The sequence below is a fragment of the Silurus meridionalis genome, chromosome 12 (genome assembly GCF_014805685.1).
Source record: "Silurus meridionalis isolate SWU-2019-XX chromosome 12, ASM1480568v1, whole genome shotgun sequence".
In the NCBI taxonomy this organism is placed as follows: Eukaryota; Metazoa; Chordata; class Actinopteri; order Siluriformes; family Siluridae; genus Silurus; species Silurus meridionalis.
In genome coordinates this window covers 22,555,180-22,577,123 of record NC_060895.1, presented here as the reverse complement: position 1 = coordinate 22,577,123, position 21,944 = coordinate 22,555,180, and the positions used below count along the sequence as shown (strand labels likewise).

General features: G+C 37.4%; 1 protein-coding gene across 1 annotated transcript in view; it reads right to left on the bottom strand.

Annotated features, from left to right (window-relative positions):
* robo1 (roundabout, axon guidance receptor, homolog 1 (Drosophila)) overlaps positions 1–21,944 on the bottom strand; it is a 285,171-nt gene that overhangs the window by 175,726 nt on the left and 87,501 nt on the right. The window contains 1 exon segment of the mRNA XM_046862548.1: positions 2,410–2,496. Within this exon segment, the coding sequence (XP_046718504.1) occupies positions 2,410–2,496 (87 nt within the window).

Here is a 21,944-nt window from a genome sequence, read left to right as displayed (position 1 = left end):
GCTCTTTTGTGCCCCCGATCCTGATCTATGATTCATCTCGTACACTCCGGACCCTTTCTGACTAATTAACCAGGTGTGACGTTGAGATAGAGAGAGAGAAAGACGTGGTTTATCTCTGAGATTGTATGGTGAATAAAAAGCAGAAAAGAGTCCATGCACTCTCCAGTGAGGTAATTACATCTCGAGTGAGATTGAGCCTAAAGGCAGGGTATGAGCTTGCCATGTCTTTGAGTTCATGGGGGAACTGAGCGCATTAAAAAAACGCGCTCTGAGGACACACTTGATTGTAAGCGAACGAGCCCATATCCACTCTGGGCCGTTTTGAGGATTTGCAGCCTTGAAGCCGCAGGCAGGAATCTTTGCAGTTAATAACAGGTCAAACGGGAAGCATGCCACATCTGCAATAAAGACCAGGAGGGAAAATAAACTCTTTGATGAGGTCACGAGTCAAGGCCACAACTCTATACATTCAACAAATGAATAACACAGGCTTTTATTATTGACCCCATCAATGAAAGCGATGACTGAAGAGATAATCAGTTCTACAGAAAGAGATACGAATAGGATATGGTTGAGAATTGAGGTTAGCCTCAGACAGAGGTTTAAACTTCCATATTAAGTTTAGAGGAAAAACCATGTTCTGTACCTGGTGTTCACTAACATTAAAAGATACAAACTGTAGTTGCTCATGAGGTATATATATATATATATATATATATATATATATATATATATATATATATATATATATATATATATATATTATTATTATTATTATTATTTTTTTTTTTTTTTATTATTAATTAATTAATTAATTATTATTATTTTTTTTTTCAGAAAAACTCCACAACTTAAAATTTTTGCCTCTTTTGTTTCTCCCACGTGAGTTTCTGGGAAATTACTGTGGCAAAATTGAGTCAATGTACTTACTTTGGTACATTTTTGCTAAATTGAGTCTATGGCGCGTCCTCCATTGTCCTTTCACAGTCAACTTTAAAGGCAGCATTAAATGTGACCCACTTTAGATTCACTTCACGTCAATTACATATTATTTGTGTAGCGCTTTTAATGTTGTCAAATGACTCAAAGCATATATCATCAAAAATGTAATCCATGATGAGCAAAGCATTGGCGACTGTGGCTGTGAAAAACTCCCTGAGACAACATGAGGAAGAAACCTTGAATGGAAGCAGACTAAAAAGGGAACCCTCCTTTATCCTGAACATCAGATATTCATTCATTATAGTTCCTTAATTGTTAAGGATCTTCAACTGTTCATGCCAATTGTAGCCACTATTGCAGACCATTTATATTAATTACACTCCAAATCAATCTTTATAGACCTTGACAGATTAAATACCCATAAATAAAAATTGTATGTCATGATTTGTGCGTTCCTAGAGATGTTTCAGATGCTTCATATACCTAATTAGAAGGATCTCAGGTGAAGAAGGAAGGTGCATTATCTGAATTATCTGAAATTTTCTGATAATGTGATAATGGGATACTGACTGATGAAGACATTATCACGGGTAGTCCACAACTAACGATGGATAATTGTTCTAAAGGCCCCATTTTACTTGCAAATATTATAAATAGAGACATGGCCTGGTCTATTCAGGAGTCTTAAAGAATGGTGATCAGTATAGTAGTTATATATACAGTATATGTTAATAATTTACAGTACATAATTTAGCGAAACAGCAATTTATAGTGCCGTACTGTGTGAACTATACAGTATACCGTAAATGTGTGTGACAACGGGTGTGTGGATGAGCACTGGTTCACGTGTGGAGCATACGTTGCTACGTTTGCCTGCTGTGTTACACGTAAAATATTTGTATGATTTTGTCATATCGCTATCCACATCATAAGATCGAATAAATGTAAGTCAAACAATTGCAATTTGGGGACCATCAGTAATTAAAATGTCCTTAATGCTATTGTCTGAAAGACCATGAATTATAATTTTTTTTTACTGTTATCTGAAGATTACAACAAATATTTCAAAAACAAAAATCTATTCTTAAGAGATCGAATAGCAATCGAGTACTAGCATTACATCACAGTGACCAGTGGTCACATATTGGTGTCATGACAAGTCTGTAGTAATTACATTGTCTTTAGATGGACATTGAAGGTCATTATAGTGTGAGGTGCTCCCGTTCATGATCTTGAGATCATGTGAAAAGTATCAAGATAGAGTCACAGAGAAATATTAATAACACATTTGTCCGACGTTCTGCACATTACAATGCCTAGTAGTATGTACATTTTCTGCATTTGTTGATTTTTTGCTAAAACAAGTGTTTTTTGATGAGTAAGTGTGGAGTATATCTCAAACTGCACAAATATAGATGGACACTAAAGTACACGATGGATAAAAAGAAGAAGCAGCAGGAACATTACCTGTGTAGGCCAAGGTGTTGTCTTCATGGTGTCCTGAGGCAGGGGTCTGTGTGACCCCTTCCTTAGCCGCCTCTGCCGCAACGGAGTCTGTCAAAAGCAACACAGGGACTGAGACTTGCAGAGAAGAGCAAGGGCTAAGAATCAAACTCCAGAAAAGAAGTCTGTTAAGGGGCCAAAATCTTTGGATCCACATCGTCATAATCAAACGCAGGACAAAGTTTAAATAAAAGAAAAAATGTACTACTTTATTAATACATAAAGATGGACTGCCTTTGGAGGGTATGGAAGTGAAATGATGGCGTCTTTGCAACGCAGGTTAGGTTAGGTTTTATATCTGTCCCAGACTCTTCTTGAGAGCATATGGGCAGAACCGGGACCACCCACTCCAAACACACCAACACGTCGACTGTCACACGTCCTTTTCAATCTTTAATACACTCGTTGACCAGAGACACACCCCTATAAAGGCTTGTCACTCGGTCTGCCTAATGGACTAACACTTTGTTCCCAGGCAGGCCAGGTTGCAAGGGCAGGGAGAAGAGGGTGGGGTTGCTTACCCCCTTTGAAGGCTAAATGTGGGATAAATCAGACCAAGCCATGCCCACTTTCATTGTGACCCACTGACAGGAGGTTAATTTGGGCTAGCATGGAGGGGAGTGGAGAGAAAAGTGAGCCAGCTGATTCACCAGTCTGTCAGAGAGACGGCTGGCATCGGTGATGGGATAAATAGGAGACAGACAGAGAGCACATAATGCTCAGTGAAGCATATAATCAGCGCTATGAGCACGGTTAGCGCTAAATGCTAATTTTGATTAGAATAAGGTGGCTGGCATGAGGAAAAGGAGAAGGCGTGTGCCAGCTTCTGACCTCAGCAATCTGCCCTGGAGTTCGAACAATTCCTAATCTGGTTCTGTAGGATTTTTTATAACAACTCGATATCTGGGGACCACCATTGATCTGTGAGATTCATGTAATATAACTAGAAGATATATAATATTACATACATTTTGTATGGAGGGATCACATTCAGTATGTGTGGAGGCCTGGGAAAACCCTTATTATTTTAAGTTTACAAGAGATAACTACATAAGATCCTATTTTGATTGCAGCATGAATAGCTGAATAGCTGACACTAAACTGGGTGACATTATATTCACTTCAATTAAATCAAACTCTACATTTAACATATCCACCGATCAGGCCTAATATTATGACATTTAAACATTATGACAGGTAAAGTAAATAATACTGAATATCTCTTCATCATGGCACCTGTAAGTGGCAACGTGTTAGAAGCAAGAAAAATGGACCATCGTAAGGATTTGAGCGAGTTTAACAAGGGTCAAACTGAGATGGCTAGACGACTGGGCCAGAGCATCTCCAATACTGTAGCTCTTGTAAGGTGTTACTGGTCTGCAGTGGTCAGTATCTATCAATCTATCAAAAATGGTCAAAGGCTCATTAAAGCACGTGGGGAGAGAAGGCTGGCCTGTGTGGTTTGATACCATAACAGACAAGATACCACAGCTTAAATTGCTGAAGAAGTTAATGCTGTTAGTGCTCGATGGGTGAGGACTGTTTTGACAGCAAAAGGGGGACCAACACAATATTAAGCAGGTGGACATAATGTTATGCCTGATCAGTGTACACCAATCAAAACCGCCTGCCAAGTATTGTATAGGGCCTCTGCACTACATTGCAAAATAGAATCAAACTAGCTTCTTTGCATCTTTTTTCTTTCTCATATAGTGCATCAGATGCTCCAACCCTGTGGTCTACAGATCACAAATCTGGTCCTTATCAAAGTCACTCAGATCCTTACACCTGCTCATTCTTCATTCTTCCAACACGTCAGCTTTAAGAACAGAATGCTCACTTTCTGACTAATAAAACCCACCCCTTGACAAGTCAATTCATGTTAATCACTTCACCTGTCATTTGTTTTTTATGTTATGTCTCATCAGTGTATGTTTGACCATATGGTACATCGCAGTTACATGATGCACCCTGGCGCTCTAATTAGAGCTCACAGATTTCTGTTAAAATGCATATTAATTAGAAAAACGACGTACCAGGAATCACTTAGTCATACATACAGTTGTGTTCAAAATTATTCAACCCCACTGAAATTGATTGTTTTGGTCGGTTTGACATTGATTATGATCATTCAGTCATCCTGCTTACAATTAAATCAAAGAGGCACGTGTAGGTCAGACAAATATAACATAACATTTATAATGAAATAACCACAAATGTCTTTTCTGAGCTCACATCATTATCAGTTTTATTCAACCCCCAAGTGACATTCAATCTTAGTACTTAGTACAACATCCTTTTACAGTTATAACAGCTTTTAAACGTGAAGCATAGCTTGACACAAGTGTCTTGCAGCGATCTACGGGTATCTTCGCCCATTCATCATGGGCAAAAGCCTCCAGTTCAGTCACATTCTTAGGCTTGCGCACTGCAACTGCTTTCTTTAAGTCCCACCAGAGGTTCTCAATCGGATTTAAGTCTGGTGACTGCGATGGCCACTTCAAAATGTTCCAGCCTTTAATCTGCAACCATGCTCTAGTGGACTTGGAGGTATGCTTGGGATCATTGTCCTGTTGAAAGGTCCAACGTCTTCCAAGCCTCAGGTTTGTGACGGACTGCATCACATTGTCATCCAATATCTCCTGGTACTGAAGAGAATTCATGGTACCTTGCACACGCTGAAGCTTCCCAGTACCTGCAGAAGCAAAACAGCCCCAAAGCATGATTGACCCCCCGCCATGCTTCACAGTAGGCAAGGTGTTCTTTTCTTCATAGGCCTTGTTCTTCCTCCTCCAAACATAGCGTTGATCCATGGGCCCAAACAGTTCTAATTTTGTTTCATCAGTCCACAGAACACTATCCCAAAACTTCTGTGGTTTGTCCACATGACTTTTGGCATACTGCAGTCGACTCTTCTTATTCTTTGGGGACAGCAAGGGGGTGCGCCTGGGAGTTCTGGCATGGAGGCCTTCATTACGCAGGGTGCGCCGTATTGTCTGAGCAGAAACTTCAGTACCCACATCTGACAAATCTTTTCTCAGTTCCTCAGCAGTCACACGGGACTTTTCTCCACTCTACGCTTCAGGTAGCGCACAGCAGTCAAGTCAGCATCTTCTTTCTGCCACGACCAGGTAGCGTTTCAACAGTGCCCTTTGCCTTGAATTTGCGAATGATGCTTCCTATGGTGTCTCTTGGTATGTTTAACATCTTTGCAATCTTCTTATAGCCATTGCCCTTCCTGTGAAGAGTAATCACCTGTTCTCTTGTCTTCCTGGACCATTCTCTTGACCTCACCATGTTTGTAACCACACCAGTAAATGTCTAGAAGGAGCTGAGTATCACAGTCATTTTAAAGCTGCCTAATTGGTGCTTATTAGGCTTTATTGCTGCTCCCTGATATCCACAGGTGTTTTCAATACCTGATTGAAAACACTTCATTGAACCTCTGTTCTTCAGAGTGGTAGTCTTTAAGGGGTTGAATAATTATGTCAATGAAGAATTCACAAAAGAAACATTTACTACTGTATTACAAAACTAATTGATTTCATTTTAGTTGCATATGGTTCTTTAAGAAGTCCTTGTAGGATTTCATTCTGAATACAATTACAAATGTACACTAAATTCCCTAAAACCATTTACAGCATTGGGGGTTGAATAATTTTGAACACAACTGTAGTATCTCTCCTGTTTACTGCACATGTCAAGAGAAAATACACAAGCTAGAAAGCTAGCTTTAAAGATTGCATGTTTGTGAGAAACCCAAACCTAAAACATGCCAAAATAGATGTCTACACAGTCAGCATTGTACTTCTCTGGAGATAAATTTTTCCCCGAGTCTGAATTACTTTTAACTACTAGCTAACTAGCCGAACATCTGTTATACAGTACTAGCTATCACATTTTAGCCTTCTTAGCTGGGTTACTGACCAACTTAAACAGAGTTTTGGAGATCCAGCAATGTCAATCAAATATGGCTACTTACAAAGGATACTCCAAGGCAAGGTCAAAAACAAAAAAAGTTTCCTGAGATATATTTCAAAGCTGTGGTGTAAAATTATATTATATTATATTACATTATTTTAACCATAGATGAATTTTTTTTTTTTTTTTATCGGGATTCAGCCTATGCAATTATGTATACCCTCCTATTATTTTCAACTTATTTCATTTACATATTTAAAAAGAAATTGTGAGCCAAAATAAGCAGCTCATTAGTGTTTTAGTAATTTTTTTGCTTGTCGTGTACTGTATCTGAAAATATCGACGCTATCTGATGATTTGGAAAATGATTAGCTGCTGTGTTTATTTCTATACAATGTTCTATACAATTGTAGGCTTTAGACTTTGTTTTAAGGAAGAACCATATAGGAGTGTGATGGTCAGGTGTGAAAAGTAAAGGCTACCACTTCACGTTCAGCCCTGTAGCGAGTTTTTTTCAAATATTCAGATCCGGAAACAGAACGCTGTAATGTATCATTTTTGCAGAATGGAGTTGGAGTATGGTATGGTGTGTTATCATAAGATCATTTTTTTCAAACATGGATGTAATCACAAGAGTAAAAACAGCACAAAATATAGCGTGAGATGCATTTTTATGACTTGGGGGAGAAAAACACACACAATGCTGTAATGCATTATTGGACACATAATTATGCAGATGGCACACTGGTTATTATTCTTTCTGTATAAAAATACCTCATAAATCTGGCTGTTTGTGCACTGACACCATTATACACTGCATTTGATATTGCATCATGTAATGAACAATATCGCATACTTTTGTTTCACTGAGGTAAGTGTGATCATCAGATCCACAGCAGCGTCCTGTTTTTAGTTACGTTCTTTACCCCTTTCACGTACAATTTCCACACTTCTTTAATTTCCCTACTCTCAAGCTACACAAGCTTTTAAAGACCTGCCTAATCCAATTTTTTGTTCTACAGAACCTCTGCATGAAGCTCTCTTCAATTGGAAACCAGCAATGGATGTTCTCCATAAGGTTCCTATAGAGGGTTTCACTCAAGAGCCATGAAGATGGATTTGAACTGTAATTAAAACACAGTTTGCCATGAACCGTTTTGAATCCATCAGTAAACAGTTGATACCCCCAACAATGATGGAACTTAAACAATTAATTGAGTCTGGCTCTTCTCAAGGTTTCTTACTCATACCATCTCAATGAGATTTTCCTTGCCACTGGAGCCACTAAACTTTATATTTGTAAGCTAGTCATTTCTGTAAAGGCTAGCATAAAACGGAATCTTTCAAAACTCTAAAATGGTGATAAATACAAAGCGGACTTGACACACAAGAAGGTTGCAGATTAGGATGTTCTTGTGTTGTGTTCATACTGCTCAATGTATCCTCCACATCTCCACCCACCACCTCCACCATGACTATTATAGCTAGATAGAATTGGTAAGAGAAGGTAAACAGATGAACACCTCATAACAAGTAGAAAACAACAAACACATTTATACAATATAATATATACGATCAACGACCAAACATGTTTAATCACAAGCCAACTCCTCTTTTCATTCCTTGCTCAGCCCACTGGGAGTCTGGTTTATCAGCCAAACCTTAGATGAGATACACTTCACAGCTCTATAACAGGTGGTGTACCCAGCTGCCCTCCGGGGCTCATGGGCCAAAAGCTGGTGTCCCCCAAATCCAAACTGCGCCATCTTGAACCCCTTTATCCCCCCTCACTGCGTCCCCCACTTCCCCTGGTGACTAATTAAAGTCATGTGCAGGGATCTGCCTTCTGTATGGATCCATGGAAAAAAATCCAAATCTCCAATTTGCTTGAAAAGTGTGATTTTCCCCTTGGACCCGGATTAAACGCAGGAAGCTTATTTATTATCTATAAGGAATTAAATAGCTAGCAGGGAAGTGGCTCCATGATAAAGCCAGTTTGGATAATTGCCATGTTTTATAAAATAACGTTTACCCAATTAGTCAGAACTAAAGAAGGATGTGGCATTTTACCAGCATGAGACTTATTCGGATGGGATTATCTTTACACATTGAATTATTATCGGAGCGTCATCGGCATTTTATTTAGATCCGAATCACAAATAATTCCTCATGAGCCGCCCGTGCGCTTGATTCAAACTCTGTATTAATGGCACATAATCACTACAATAATCACAAATGTATAGATACATCTTTAATAGGTGCTTAAGAGTTGCACTAAAAGTTGTTTGTGTGTGTTTGAGTGGACATGATTAGCTGCAGCTTCACAGCATGGAACTGGAGGATTATGTACATGCACTCAGGCATCAGAACAATGGGCTACAGTGAGATTGAGCTCTCTGTAGGATATCAGTGCACACATGAGTACAAAGGCTGTGTGGTAAAGGAAAGGGAGGAGGAAACTGACACTGGTACTGACTCATACTGACACTGATAATACTGATAGTGTGGAGTAAGGGGAGGGGATGAAGACGAGTCTGACACTGACTCTGATACTGACACTGACTCTGATACTAATACAAACTCTGGCATTTACTCATATACTGATACTGACGCTGACAGTTTGGAAGTTTGGAAGCCGAGTCTTTTATGGTTATTAATACACATCCCTCTGTTACAGTTTTTCTCAGTTGCTTTGGAGCATTTCTTAGATCAGAAATGAAAGATTGTGTACAAGTGTCTTCTGTTTCCTACATTATTAGTTTTGATCAAAATATATCATACTAGTTTCACCTAAATGGTCTCAACAACCAAAACAACTCAGCATCAGTTGTTGAATGCAAAATGGTTAAACCAGTTTTTTAGAATCTGTTCAGCTAAAATTTCTTACCACACAAGTAAACTTTTTTTTGGTAAATGTTTCTTGAATTGATGAATTGTGCAGATGAATCGTGAATTTTCAAAAACTGAAGGTGAGTGTACGGCATCAAATCAAGGAATCAACTAGTTCACGAAAGAACAGGTCAAAGATGAATTTTGTGAACCTTCAGAGCAAAACACAGTATTACAATTTCTGAAAATGAATGAAAAACCAAGAAACAAACGAACACTTGTACAGTACAGTAAAAGTGCGAATGCTGTTCGGTCTCATTTAATCAATATAAATAAAATATGCAATCAAATAAATACATTTGTGCTGCTGAAATTCATTTATACCATACAGAAAAAATTTAGCTTTGTTGATTTTTTATTACTGTCATAAAAACCGTGGTTTATATCAAGAAATTCTGAAATGCGTCATACAACATTTTAACGACCTTGTTTGTAAACAATGACAAAAGGACTGATGAAAATTAGATGTTTATTGACACAAATACTCACTTTTTAGGGATGAACTAAGGATTTTGAGAAAAATACAGGCTTTTGCAAAAAATCCAATATATTGTGCTGTTTGTACAAATTGTTTTAAAATGCACTTACTGGTTTGAAAATATTATGGATGATTTGAAAAATAGCCCAAAGCAAGTGTGGCATAGAGATGCTGAACTGCTGAGTTGGGAACAAGTCAAGTCAAGTCAAGTTTATTTCTATAGCGCTTTTCACAACAGACATTGTCTCAAAGCAGCTTTACAGAAATCACAGTCAAGGTGAATGGTGTGCATTTATCCTTGATGAGCAAGCATCTAATACCACCAGACTGACCAGTCCCTCGCCAGTGTGAAAAGCACATCTAGGTCGAAAGCATGGATGGGCCAGAAGTGGCACAGAGATCAAGGTTGAAGAACCTGCCAAAAGGTCAGTGGGGTGGACCAGCCTGCAGCGTTGCAAATGTCTTGGAGGGACACTCTAGAGGACCACACTCCAGGCTATGAGGCTGCCACACTCCAGGCTGAATGCGCTTTGACCCCGAATGGAGCGGGGTGACCAGAGAACACATAAGAAGCATCAATGATCCATCTGCTCAGAGTCTGCTGGTTGGCAGAGAGGCTTCTCCTTGTAAGGGCCATAGCAGACAAGCAGCTGATTTGACTTCCTCTATGTACTCGTCCTGTAAAAGTAAGTGTCCTGTGCTTGCACTGGACATAACTGGTTCAGCTTTTCCTTGATTGTAAGGAGCCTCAAAGATGCCTCGGCCAACGGCTCGAAGGGGGGCTCAGATAGAACCTCTAACACAACAGCCAGTCACTCTAGGTCGCATCGGAGGCCTCAGCCTCTGGGTGCCGCAGAGAAAACGCGTCACTAAAGGGTCTCTGCCCAGTGATTGCCCTGCCACAGGGGCATGACGCGTAAACCTTAAAGGGGGGATGAAGCCAATCCTTTGGTGAACTGGTCCTAAATGAATTCCAGCACAAAACCAAATTGCTCCCAAATTTGCTCTATCACATGAAGATGGAGCCGCTATTCCCTGAGTCTCAACCCCTGTCTTAACAGGTGTCTGCTGCTGCGTTCAACGGACCCAGGATATGAGCTGCTTTCAAGGAGAGAAGCTTCCCTTGGGTTCACAATAGGATCTGGCATGCTAGCCTGTATAGGTGGATTAAACACACACACCCCGGATGGTTGATGCAGGAGACCACTGAGGTATTGTCTGACCGGATCAGCACACGGTGATCTCTAAAGTACGGGAGAAAATGCTTCAATGCTAGAAGCACGACCAGCATCTTTAGGCAATTGATGTGCCACAGTAAATGAGGCCCTTCCCATAAACCTTAGGCGGAGCGGGCACTCATGACCGCGCCCCACCCATGAGGGATGCATCCGTTGTAAGCGCTACGCGACAACCGGAAACTCCCAACATGGGGCCCTAAGAAAAAAACCCGGGATATCTCCAAACATCTAAGGCAAATAGGCATCGCCACCTGACCTTGATAGTATGGAGGAGATTGCCCTTCCTTAAGAACCCACGGATCCTGAACCACTACTAAAAGGTCTCATGTGCAGGAGGCCAAGTGGAATCACACTGGACGCTGCCGCGATAAGCCCGAGCAGTTTCACGTACTTCTTGACAGTGCCCTCAGAGCCCTCTTATTTAAAATGACAGTCCTTGAATCTAAGACATATCGGACAGAGTTAGCTATAGATGCCTCTCTGTAGAGATTAGGGCAGCCATGGACCTGACAAATATCCTTAGCGGTCTCTTTTGTGGTTCTAATAGCCAGATCCGTTGTACGGCATAGCCCTTGCACCTGACCGCCCAAAATGTCTTCCACATCCAACTTTTGCAGCAGGTCGAGATGTAAACCTTACCCATGAGCACTGACATAGTATGCAGGGGCTTATTGGGTAGCATCGGGGTCTTTAGGGATGATGCAATCCTGGGGAGAGATATAGCTAGCATCTCTTCAACCTGTGGCATTCATCCATAATGTGTTCTTTTAGCCCCATGAAGTTAGAGTATAACGGCACCTTGGGGCTAAAGGGTGGGCCGAGAATGGCTTTGTCCAGGACCTCGGTGTGCAGGTCGGAAATAAATGATAGACCACGATGTGGGGGTTGTGACTCCAGGAGCAAAAAGCGCTTGTCGAGCTTACTGGACGGAGGGGCTTTCCGCTCATTGACCGGCAAAGCTAGATCCAGCTTCTCAACGGCATGTGTCACAACCTCCATGAGCTCAGATTCGCTTAGAGCTATTTTTTCCAGACAGACAATAGACAGACATTTTTACACAGAGCTCTTCATGAACAAACAGAAGTTTCACTCCATGTGCGTTTTAAAGCTTCAGGTCGTGAAGTCACCCCGCTGGTGACTCCACGCCCTCCATTGGACCGATTATACATATAATTTAGAGCGTGGACTTCAAAGAGTTGCATCGCAGCTCGAGTTCCTTGAAGGGAATTGTTTAAACCATTTTGCATTCAATGAATTATGCAATGAACTAATGCTGAAATGTTTTTGGGGTTAAGACTATTCGGGTCAAACCGCTATAATATATTTTGGTCAACATGAACATAAACATCTGATAATGTAGAAAACAGCAGACACTTGTACACATCAATTAAATAAATGTTCACAGTTTGATCAAAGCAACTAGAAATGTTCTTATGATCAGCAAAAATGACTAAATGATGTGGAGGTTGAACAAGTATTTTTGAGAATTTAATTTCTGATCTGAAAAACGCTCTAAAGCAACTGAGAAAAACTGTAAGTGCCTTCTGACTTCTAACACATGGCCCTTTCACAAACAGGCCTTTATAGTGCAAAAAAAATAAATAATAAATTAAAAAGATGAAATAAAACCGGATGTTCTTTTCCTGTTCTGTTTGCAGGAAGACGCAGCTCTACCTCTGCCAAGATCATCTGTAATGTATGTCACTCTCAGGACATGCCTCGGTCTCAGTAGTGCTGTGATACGTCATATTTACGTAGCAGAAGTGGTGCTACATATCAAATATTGGTCACAAATGATTGGTCACTTTCTAAATTCTAAAAGTATTGCCCATTTACTAATAATTATACATATAAAATATGTTAGAAATATCGAGATTATACTATTTCCAAAAGTATTGGCTCACCTGACCTCTTCTGCTTTATGTGGTTCTTTTCCAAACTGTTACCACAAAGCTGGAGTTTTGTGAATTGTCTTTAGATGCGCTATAATAATATTTTGCATTCACATGAACTTGGAAACACAACCTGTTCCAGCATGGCGATGCCCCTGTTCACAAAGTGAGCTCCTTGGAGATCTGCTTTACATGCTTTGGAGAGGAAGATCTTGAGTGGCGTGCTATAGACCTCTGATCTCATCCATGCTAAACATCTTTGGGATGAATGTGAACGCTGACTGCACCCAGGTCTCCTCACCTACATCAGAAGATACCTTTCATAATACCCTTGTGGCTGATGAACACAAATATTCATAAGCTCACTCCAAAATCTAGTAGAACATCTTCCCAGAAGAGTGGAGGGAATTATAAGAGGAAATTGGGACTAAATGTGGAAGCAATGCTCAAAAATCACATTCCATATTTATGACCAGGGCCTCAATACGTTTGATAGATAGATAGATAGATAGATAGATAGATAGATAGATAGATAGATAGATAGATGGATAGATGGATAGATGGATAGATAGATGAAAAAGGAGGATAGATAGATAGATAGATAGATAGATAGATAGATAGATAGATAGATAGATAGATAGATAGATAGATAGATAGATAGATAGATAGATAGATAGATACTGACAGTGGCTCTGAAACAAACTCTGGTTTAAAACATATTATAGCTCTATTATAGGTTTTACTTTGAGTTTGAATTAATGCCTAAATGAAACCGTGTTCTTTAAGTGAAGCATTAAAAAATTCTAATCATTTGCAGAGAGGAAAAATTCCTGGAGGATTCATGAGCAAATCGTGAGAACAAGAGGCACTTATTCACAAATGCACCAATTATAATGACTACAGGAAACATAATCGGGCAGGAAACTGCAACCAATTATTTTTACGAAACAAAGTGAAAGACCACACATCATTACGTCCTACGCTGTGGTTTACGCCTTTTAAATCTTAAATCTCACCCTACAGCCATTTCTGTCATTATATACTGAGTGTGTTAAAGTCACAAAGGAAGGGAATCGTTCCTGCTTTAATAATTCAGACGATCTGAAGCTAATTCTCTTCATGCCACAACACTCAGCGTTTGAAGTAGCATTGCTCCTGAAATAATCCTCATCTCTACTTCAGGCGCCGGCTGTTGGGCCTGGAACATGTATCAAAAAGGAGGTTTATGGTTTGTGAACCTGTAGTTTGTAGAAATGAAAGACAGTAAGTGTGTGTATGTGTGTATATATATATATATATATATATATATATATATATATATATATATATATATATAAATAAATAAACATATAGTAACTTTGCTCTATCACTGTTGATCATTTTCCTAAAACATCCAATCTAATCAGATGGAGAATGTAAACGAGAGTCAAATTCTCTGACAGTAAACATCATCCCCATCATCTTCATCATTCACTAGGAGAAGCTGGACAGCAGATTAACAGAGGACAGAAATGTAATTAAGCTACTTCCCCTGCTGATTAGGTTTAGCCTTGTGTACTGGTCTTATTTGCAGGACTCACTGGATGCCAATCTGATTAACTGCCCCAGATACCAACATGTGGAGGAAAGAATCACATTAAAACCTCTGTCTTTTAGCAGACTGTAGAGTGGAATGTTCACGGCTAAAACATGACTGATGTCATTCATTACAGTGGCTTTAACAATGAGATATAAATACTAGAGTACTGTATAAATGTAAAACTTACCATCATCATCATCATCATCATCATCCTTATTATTGAGGAAAATTTTTTTTTTTCCCCATGTGTCATTGTTTTTGTCTGTTAGTTAAAATTATAACATTCTATTAAACTAACACACCAGCAGTCTATCAGACAATCAGACAAACAGATAATCTGACTAAAAGAAAAACAGACTGAGAAACAATCAGTCTAACAAACCATCAGTTAACAGACAATTAAATTATCAGACTAACTGACTATCAGATGATCAGATAAAAATAACAGACTATCAAACAATCAGATTTCAGACAATCAGACTGAAAGACAATCAGATGAACAGACTAACGGACAATCAAATTATAAGAATAACAGACAATCGGACAATCAGACTAACAGATAATCAGACTATCAGACAATCGGACTAACAACTATCAGACTTTCACACAATCCGACTATTAGATAATCAGATTATCAGACATTTAGACTTAAAGACTCTTAGATTTACAGGTTATCAGATTATCAGACTCGCTCAGTACTCCTGGCTTATTTCCAGAGCAAAATATTTGCATAATTTATCACGATAATGCACAGTTTCTAACACCCATTACACACAGCATCCCATAATAATAACACATCTGTATGATTGATGATATTTTTACATTTAAGTGCCTTCATTAGACTCTGGAAATGTTGATGGTCTGCTCTATCGCTTTATTTCTCCAGGAGGATGTCTGTGGTGTGATTTACTGCCTGACTGAATTATAAATGCATCTCAGCAACTTGTTCAAATTGAGTATGGGGTTGATTAGTTTCCTGTAACTCCACACCCTGAAGTGTTTCAGTTCCTTCTACCACAGTTTTCAGCGGAATAAAGTAGAAGTAATGAAAATTTCCTGTTCTCACTTTCGTTATAGGAGCTATAAACGGCCATTCCCTCAGCAGCTTTCTCTCTTGTCTTTCTTGTAAAGTTAATAAAACAAACAAATATAAAAAAAAAAATTCATTTTTTTTGTCATTTTAGCAAGAAACCTCAAGCCAACGAGCTTCTGCCAATGAACGAGGTGTTACTATAGCAACAAATGCATTCATACAAGCCTGTGACTGTCTTAGCTGCTGTTATAGAAAATGAATGGACACCTTCTGACCAATCACAAGCAAGAATTCAACACTTTTTATTTATTTATTTATTTATTTATTTATTTATTTATTTATTTATTGCTATTTTGTGATGTGTGAACAAGGGATGGATATTTCAAATAGTGGAGGTCAGACTGGAGGTTTGATTTTTGCTTTTCATTTGAAAAGTGTGGAGGGGTGCAAACATTTGCACTCAGCTATAATGTCAGCCTCGTCAGTTGTCCTGTCCTGTGATTTATTCTTTTAGTAAGGTTTTCTCATCCTCACGCTGTGGTGTAGCAAACAATCCTCCTCACTGAACCACAGGAAAGAAATCTAAATGCAGAATGAGTGTCTCCCTCTTTTCTTCTTTCTTCCTTTTAATATAGTTATTTTTTCTCAGCTGCTTTGGAGCATTTGTTGAATCATTCTTTATATTTGCAAACCATTAAAGTGCATTTCTCAAAACAATTTGTACAAACAGAACAACACATTGGATTTCTTGCAAAAGCCTGAACGTTTCTCAAAATCCCCAGTTTATCTCTCAAAAGTGAGTATTTGTGTTAATGAACATTTCATTCCCATCAGAATGTAAAGTCCCTTCATCATTGTTCACAAACACGATCATCAAAATGTTTAGTCGTGTTGTCAGTATGATGCTGCACAATTTCAGGATTTCTTGATATAAACTATGGTTTGGATCACAAAGACTGAAAATGCACAACATTTAAAGTTCTTCTGTTTGGTATCTATGAATTTTAGCAGCACAAATGATTGATTGGATATTTGATTTATATTGAATGTAGGAGTCTGGACAGGATTCACACTTTTACTGTTCTGTACAAGTGTTCGTTTGTTTCTTAGTTGTTCATCCATTTTCAGAATGTAGAATTCTGTGTTTTGCTCTGACTGTATTCACTCTCCAAATGAAGATTCACAAGGCTCTAATTTTGACCTGTTTTAGAAAACTAGTTGTTTATTGGTTGATCTGATGCCGTAAGATCTCCTTCATTAGTGACTCAAGATTTATCTGCACAATTCATCAATCAATACAATCAACTGATGCTGAGATGTTTTGGGGTTAGAACTATTTAGGTGAATACAGTATTAAATAATCAAATGAATAACATAAACAGAGATTTCTATTTACATATTATTATTATTATTATTATTATTATTATTATTATTGTTTTTACTATTAATTGATAATAATTAATTATTTATTTCTTTGCTTGTCGCCTAAAGCAAAACATCAAAAAAGACAACAAACAAATGCGTTTTTTTTTTTCTTATGGAAACAAAATAAATAAAAATGAAAAAGATAAAAAATAACTAAATTAACAAACACTACCTGTTTGTTCAGATATAAAAAAAATCCATACCAACGATTATTAGTTTTTGAGAATGTACAACAATCAAAGAAATGGGTAAATAAAATTAAATAAATAAATAAATAAATAAATAAATAAATAAATAAATAAAGGTGTAAATAAAAAAAAAAATCAAAATTTTTCATGCATTTATTAATTCAATAAAAATATAGGCAAAAAACATGTCAAATAAAAAAAATGTATGAAGAGTAAGAAATGGGGGAAGGGAGGGGTTTGTTTATGTTTTTCTTTTTTATTTGTTGTATGGTAAAATGTTTATATAATTTAAAGTTGTATGTATTATATATTTATATGGACATGAAATTGCATAAAAAATCAACAAACTAGCATATTAAAATGTTTATAATAAACAAATGAACTAATTGAAATCATAAACAAAACAAGCAACCAAGTAAATAAATAAATAAATAAACAAAATTCCATAGTAATTTAGACATGCCAAAGTAAACGGGTACAAAACAGCAAAAATACAAACAAACATATAAATAAATAGTAAGTAGAGAATACTGCAGTGGCAAAACAGCACCATCTGCTAGAGCAGGTTGAAAGGAATAAGCAAATGAAACATGAAGCTGGAGCGTGGTCATGCTTACCCAGACCCCTGAGCATAACTCATTCGGAGGGTTTGAGGCGTTAAATCCTCTCAACTATAAATTTCAATAGTGGTGAATTTTTGCTACATTCGCATGTTCCAAGGGAAAGAAAAACACATTAAAGCATCAAACATCTGGCGTTAACATATTTTGGGCTTTTGGAATAATTAGATAGGTTTTTCACCTCCTGATGTTCTGCCATGGTGTCCTCCTGCAGTCTGACCTCAAAATCCTGCTCCCAATAACTGTGCATTACATTATACTATGGTGAATTATTTATTTGTTTGTTTATTTATTTGACTGACAGTAATTGCAATATAATTGCCAGCTAAAACACATTTTATAAACAAATATTTCTTTTGAATAATTATTACTTTAGAGTAGACTTTTTATCCTTTTGGGTCTCTGGAACAGTTTAGCAGCAGCAATTAAGGGGTCCAAGCACTTTCTGGCCCTAATGCTTCGAGACAGCAAAAGACCAGTAGGATCATCAGTGTTACAGTAGATTCCAAGTAGATTTACTCAGTTTGAAGAAACTGAAGAATAACATCGAGATATCGCCTCATTTCCTGCTTCCTGCATCTATCCAAAGTTGCATCACAGAATCGGATGAACTCGGCATGACCCGGCATATCAAAAGGAAAAAAATTTAATCTTGTTTCTACAAAATTGCATTACAAGTCCAGTATGTTCATCTTCGCCCTATGGGTGGCACAACAATGTTTCAGTGGTGCACACTGCAATCCAAGACTGATTTCTACGACTTTGCTGTGCCAAATTTCATTAAAAAAAATGTATAAGGCATTTGTCCAGACTGCCATTATAGGGGAAGAAGAAGAAGAAGAAGAACAACAACAACAACAACAACAACAACAACAAGATGTGGAAGCAGAAGAAGAAGGAGAATAACAAGACAAAGTAGATAAAATATATCAAATAAATATTTCCAACTTTAACACCACTTTTCTCTTAATTTCTGGATGCTGATTGGACAAAAGGTGTTGATACTTTGTGTTGAAAGCTTTATATAACAGAGCTTACTTTTATATGTTCATGTTTCCATAGTAACAATTATAAAAAAAAAGATAGCTTTTCCAATAAAATAAAGTTGTTAATTGCTCTAGAACCTGGATTGGGAACCAGGGTTCTTACTTCGAACCCATCTGTTAAACGTGAATTAAAATATAAAATTCTTAAAATTTCTCAAAATCCTCAGTTCATCTCTCAAAAGTGAGTATTTGTGTTAATGAACATTTCATTCCCATCAGAATGTAAAGTCCCTTCATCATTGTTCACAAACACGATCATCAAAATGTTTAGTCGTGTTGTCAGTATGATGCTGCACAGTTTCAGGATTTCTTGATATAAACTATGTTTTGGATCACAAAGACTGAAAATGCAAAATGTTTAAAGTTCTTCTGTTTGGTATCTATGAATTTCAGCAGCACAAATGTATTTAATTGATTGGATATTTGATTTATATTGAATGTAAGAGTCTGGATCTGATTCACACTTTTACTGTTCTGTACAAGTGTTCGTTTGTTTCTTAATTGTTCATCCATTTTCAGAATGTAGAATTCTGTGTTTTGCTCTGAATGTATTTACTCTCCAAATGAAGATTCACGAGATTCACCCTTGATCTGTTTTAGAGACCTGGTTGATTATTGGTTGATCTGATGCTGTTCACTCGCTTTCATTAGTAATATTCAAGATTCATCTGCACAATTCATCAATTCAACACATTTACAAATACAAGTTAAATAGGAATTTAAGCTTCACAGATTCTGACAACTGGTTTAACTGTTTACTGTATACAATCAACTGATGCTCGGATGTTTTGGAGGTTAAAAACATTCAGGTGAAACCAGTATAATCTATTTTGATCAACATGACAAACAACTGATAATGTAGGAAACAGCAGACACTTGTACACAATCCATTAAATGAATGTACAAAAACATTCTCAATTTGATCCAAGCAACAAGAAATTTCCCCATGTCCACACGTGACTAAAGGATGTGGAGGTTGAACAAGTAGTTTTGAGAATTTCATTTCTGATCTGAGAAACGCTCCAAAGCGTCTAAGAAAAACTGTAATTAGATAAATTGTGATGATTGGGATCTTTCTATAAGGATGTATAAAAGGCAAGAAAAGGGGTTTTATAGTAAACAAAAAAATAAACAAACAAGCAAACACGTTCCACCTCAGATGTTTGTTTATATTTGGAGAACTCATTCCTTACACGAAGATTATAAAGTGAAATAAACGTCTGAGTTCTTTAGAGAGCAGACAATCGTCTGGAGTGTATCTATCATGGAACAACCTGCCCATTCACGGCACCTAAATCCTACTGAACTGCTCTGGGATGGACTGGATCACAACAAAGTGGTATTCAACTATTGAGGAACATCTCTGGCGAGTTTTACAAGAGGCACAGCAAAGTATTTCAGCTGAACGTTTAGAGAAACAAACTCTCCGGATGCTCTGACCATCTAACTGACGTTCAGTTTGGTCATCACAACGAGTCTTGATATATAAATCTCTCATTCCCCTTCCTATGTATTACTTTAATTACCATTCAGAGTGCAATTGTGCCAAAAATAAAGCAAGTCAAAGCAACACATGACCACACGTGCTTCCTGTTGCACGTCCGCAGAATTCTAATTAGCTTCTGTATTAAAATCAATCTTGTTTGTGCTCGAGTGCAGCTTTGAAGTGTCAGTCTTTATTTCCTCTGATTAGCCTCACAGATGCACAGCAACTGTTTCCGGAAAAGCCCCGAAGCCACGAGGGGAGAACAACAACAACAACAACAACAACAACAACAATAATAATAATAATAATAATAATAATAATAAACACAATAATCTTCTAAGCTTGATCTACCAGTGATATCTCAGAAATGTGTATCACATGGGTCTTCAACCCGGGGTCCCAAAGCAGGGGGTCCGATAATTAATGTGGGAAAAAATATCAACATGGGCAAAAAACATCAACGATAAAATATTTTTTTTTTTTTTAATATTATAATTACATTAAAGTTCTATTAAACTTAAAGCTGATGTTGATGTAAATGTATAATTGTCGACCTGACTAAAATTGAAAGTATGAAACTGTGAGTTTATTAAAATAAAAGACGTTTGTGAACAACTTATTAAATTGTGAGTTTGATTGCAAAATATATGTTTGTTATGATGCATAAATCTTTTTGTAAAAATGATATAGCATGGTTCTATTAGTCTTAGCGTTATATGATTGGTTTCTATTAATATCAGTGTCTATGTTTGACACATTTTGTATCAAGGGGTCCCTGCCCCTGCCGCCTAAGAGGTCCTTGACCTGAAAAACTTTGAAGACCCCTGGTTTATCATGCTATCAAATTAAATCGATATATCATCCAGCCTTCTTTATTAGTTTTATAGATTTTTAAGAGAAAAAAGATTTCTCAGTATTTACCAGTGGATGTTTGGATTTCTTGACATAATTCTTGAATACTTCTTTAATTCTTACACTCCATCCTGCTGTAAAAGCATATCTTGATGGAACTGGATTTGTGCACAGAGGAATTGTCATGCTAGAGCAGGTTTGGGCTTCTTTGTTCAAGTGAAGGCAAAATTTCATCCTACTGTGTGCCTTCATCGCCTTTATGTGTGCAGGTTTCCTGACTTTAAGGTGAACAATGAATGTACATTCCATCCTCACATCGATACAGTCATTACAGTTCATACTATTTGGAAAGAAGACATGGTGATGAGATGTTTCATTCCTGATCCTGATTGAGATCTTTTGAGGTTTTATGACATCAGTGAAATCAGCGATTTGTATTGGTGTTACTGCACCTGAGCGACTACAATTAAAAATGAAGGTTCATGAATAAACTTTAACAGCTGTGGCCCTTCTGCATTACACCAACAATTCAGGAAATAGCGCTCTTAAAAAAATATTATCTCAAATGGTAAAAACGAAAAAATAAATAAAAATAAGCAGGTGTTATAATCAGTACTAACATAGTGGAAATGTCTTGGGCACATTTAAATGCATTTTGGTTCGCTATCTTAACAGCACACATTTGTAGAGTTTGTAGAAAAAAAAAAGAAAAGAACAGAAAAGAAAAGAAAAGCCAATTTGATTAATCAAATAAGGTTTTTTTTTTCTCCATTCAGAAACAACATTCATTTGCATTTTAAGTTAAAAACATCTTGTAGCATTGTGTTTTTTATCCTTGTGTTATATAATGGA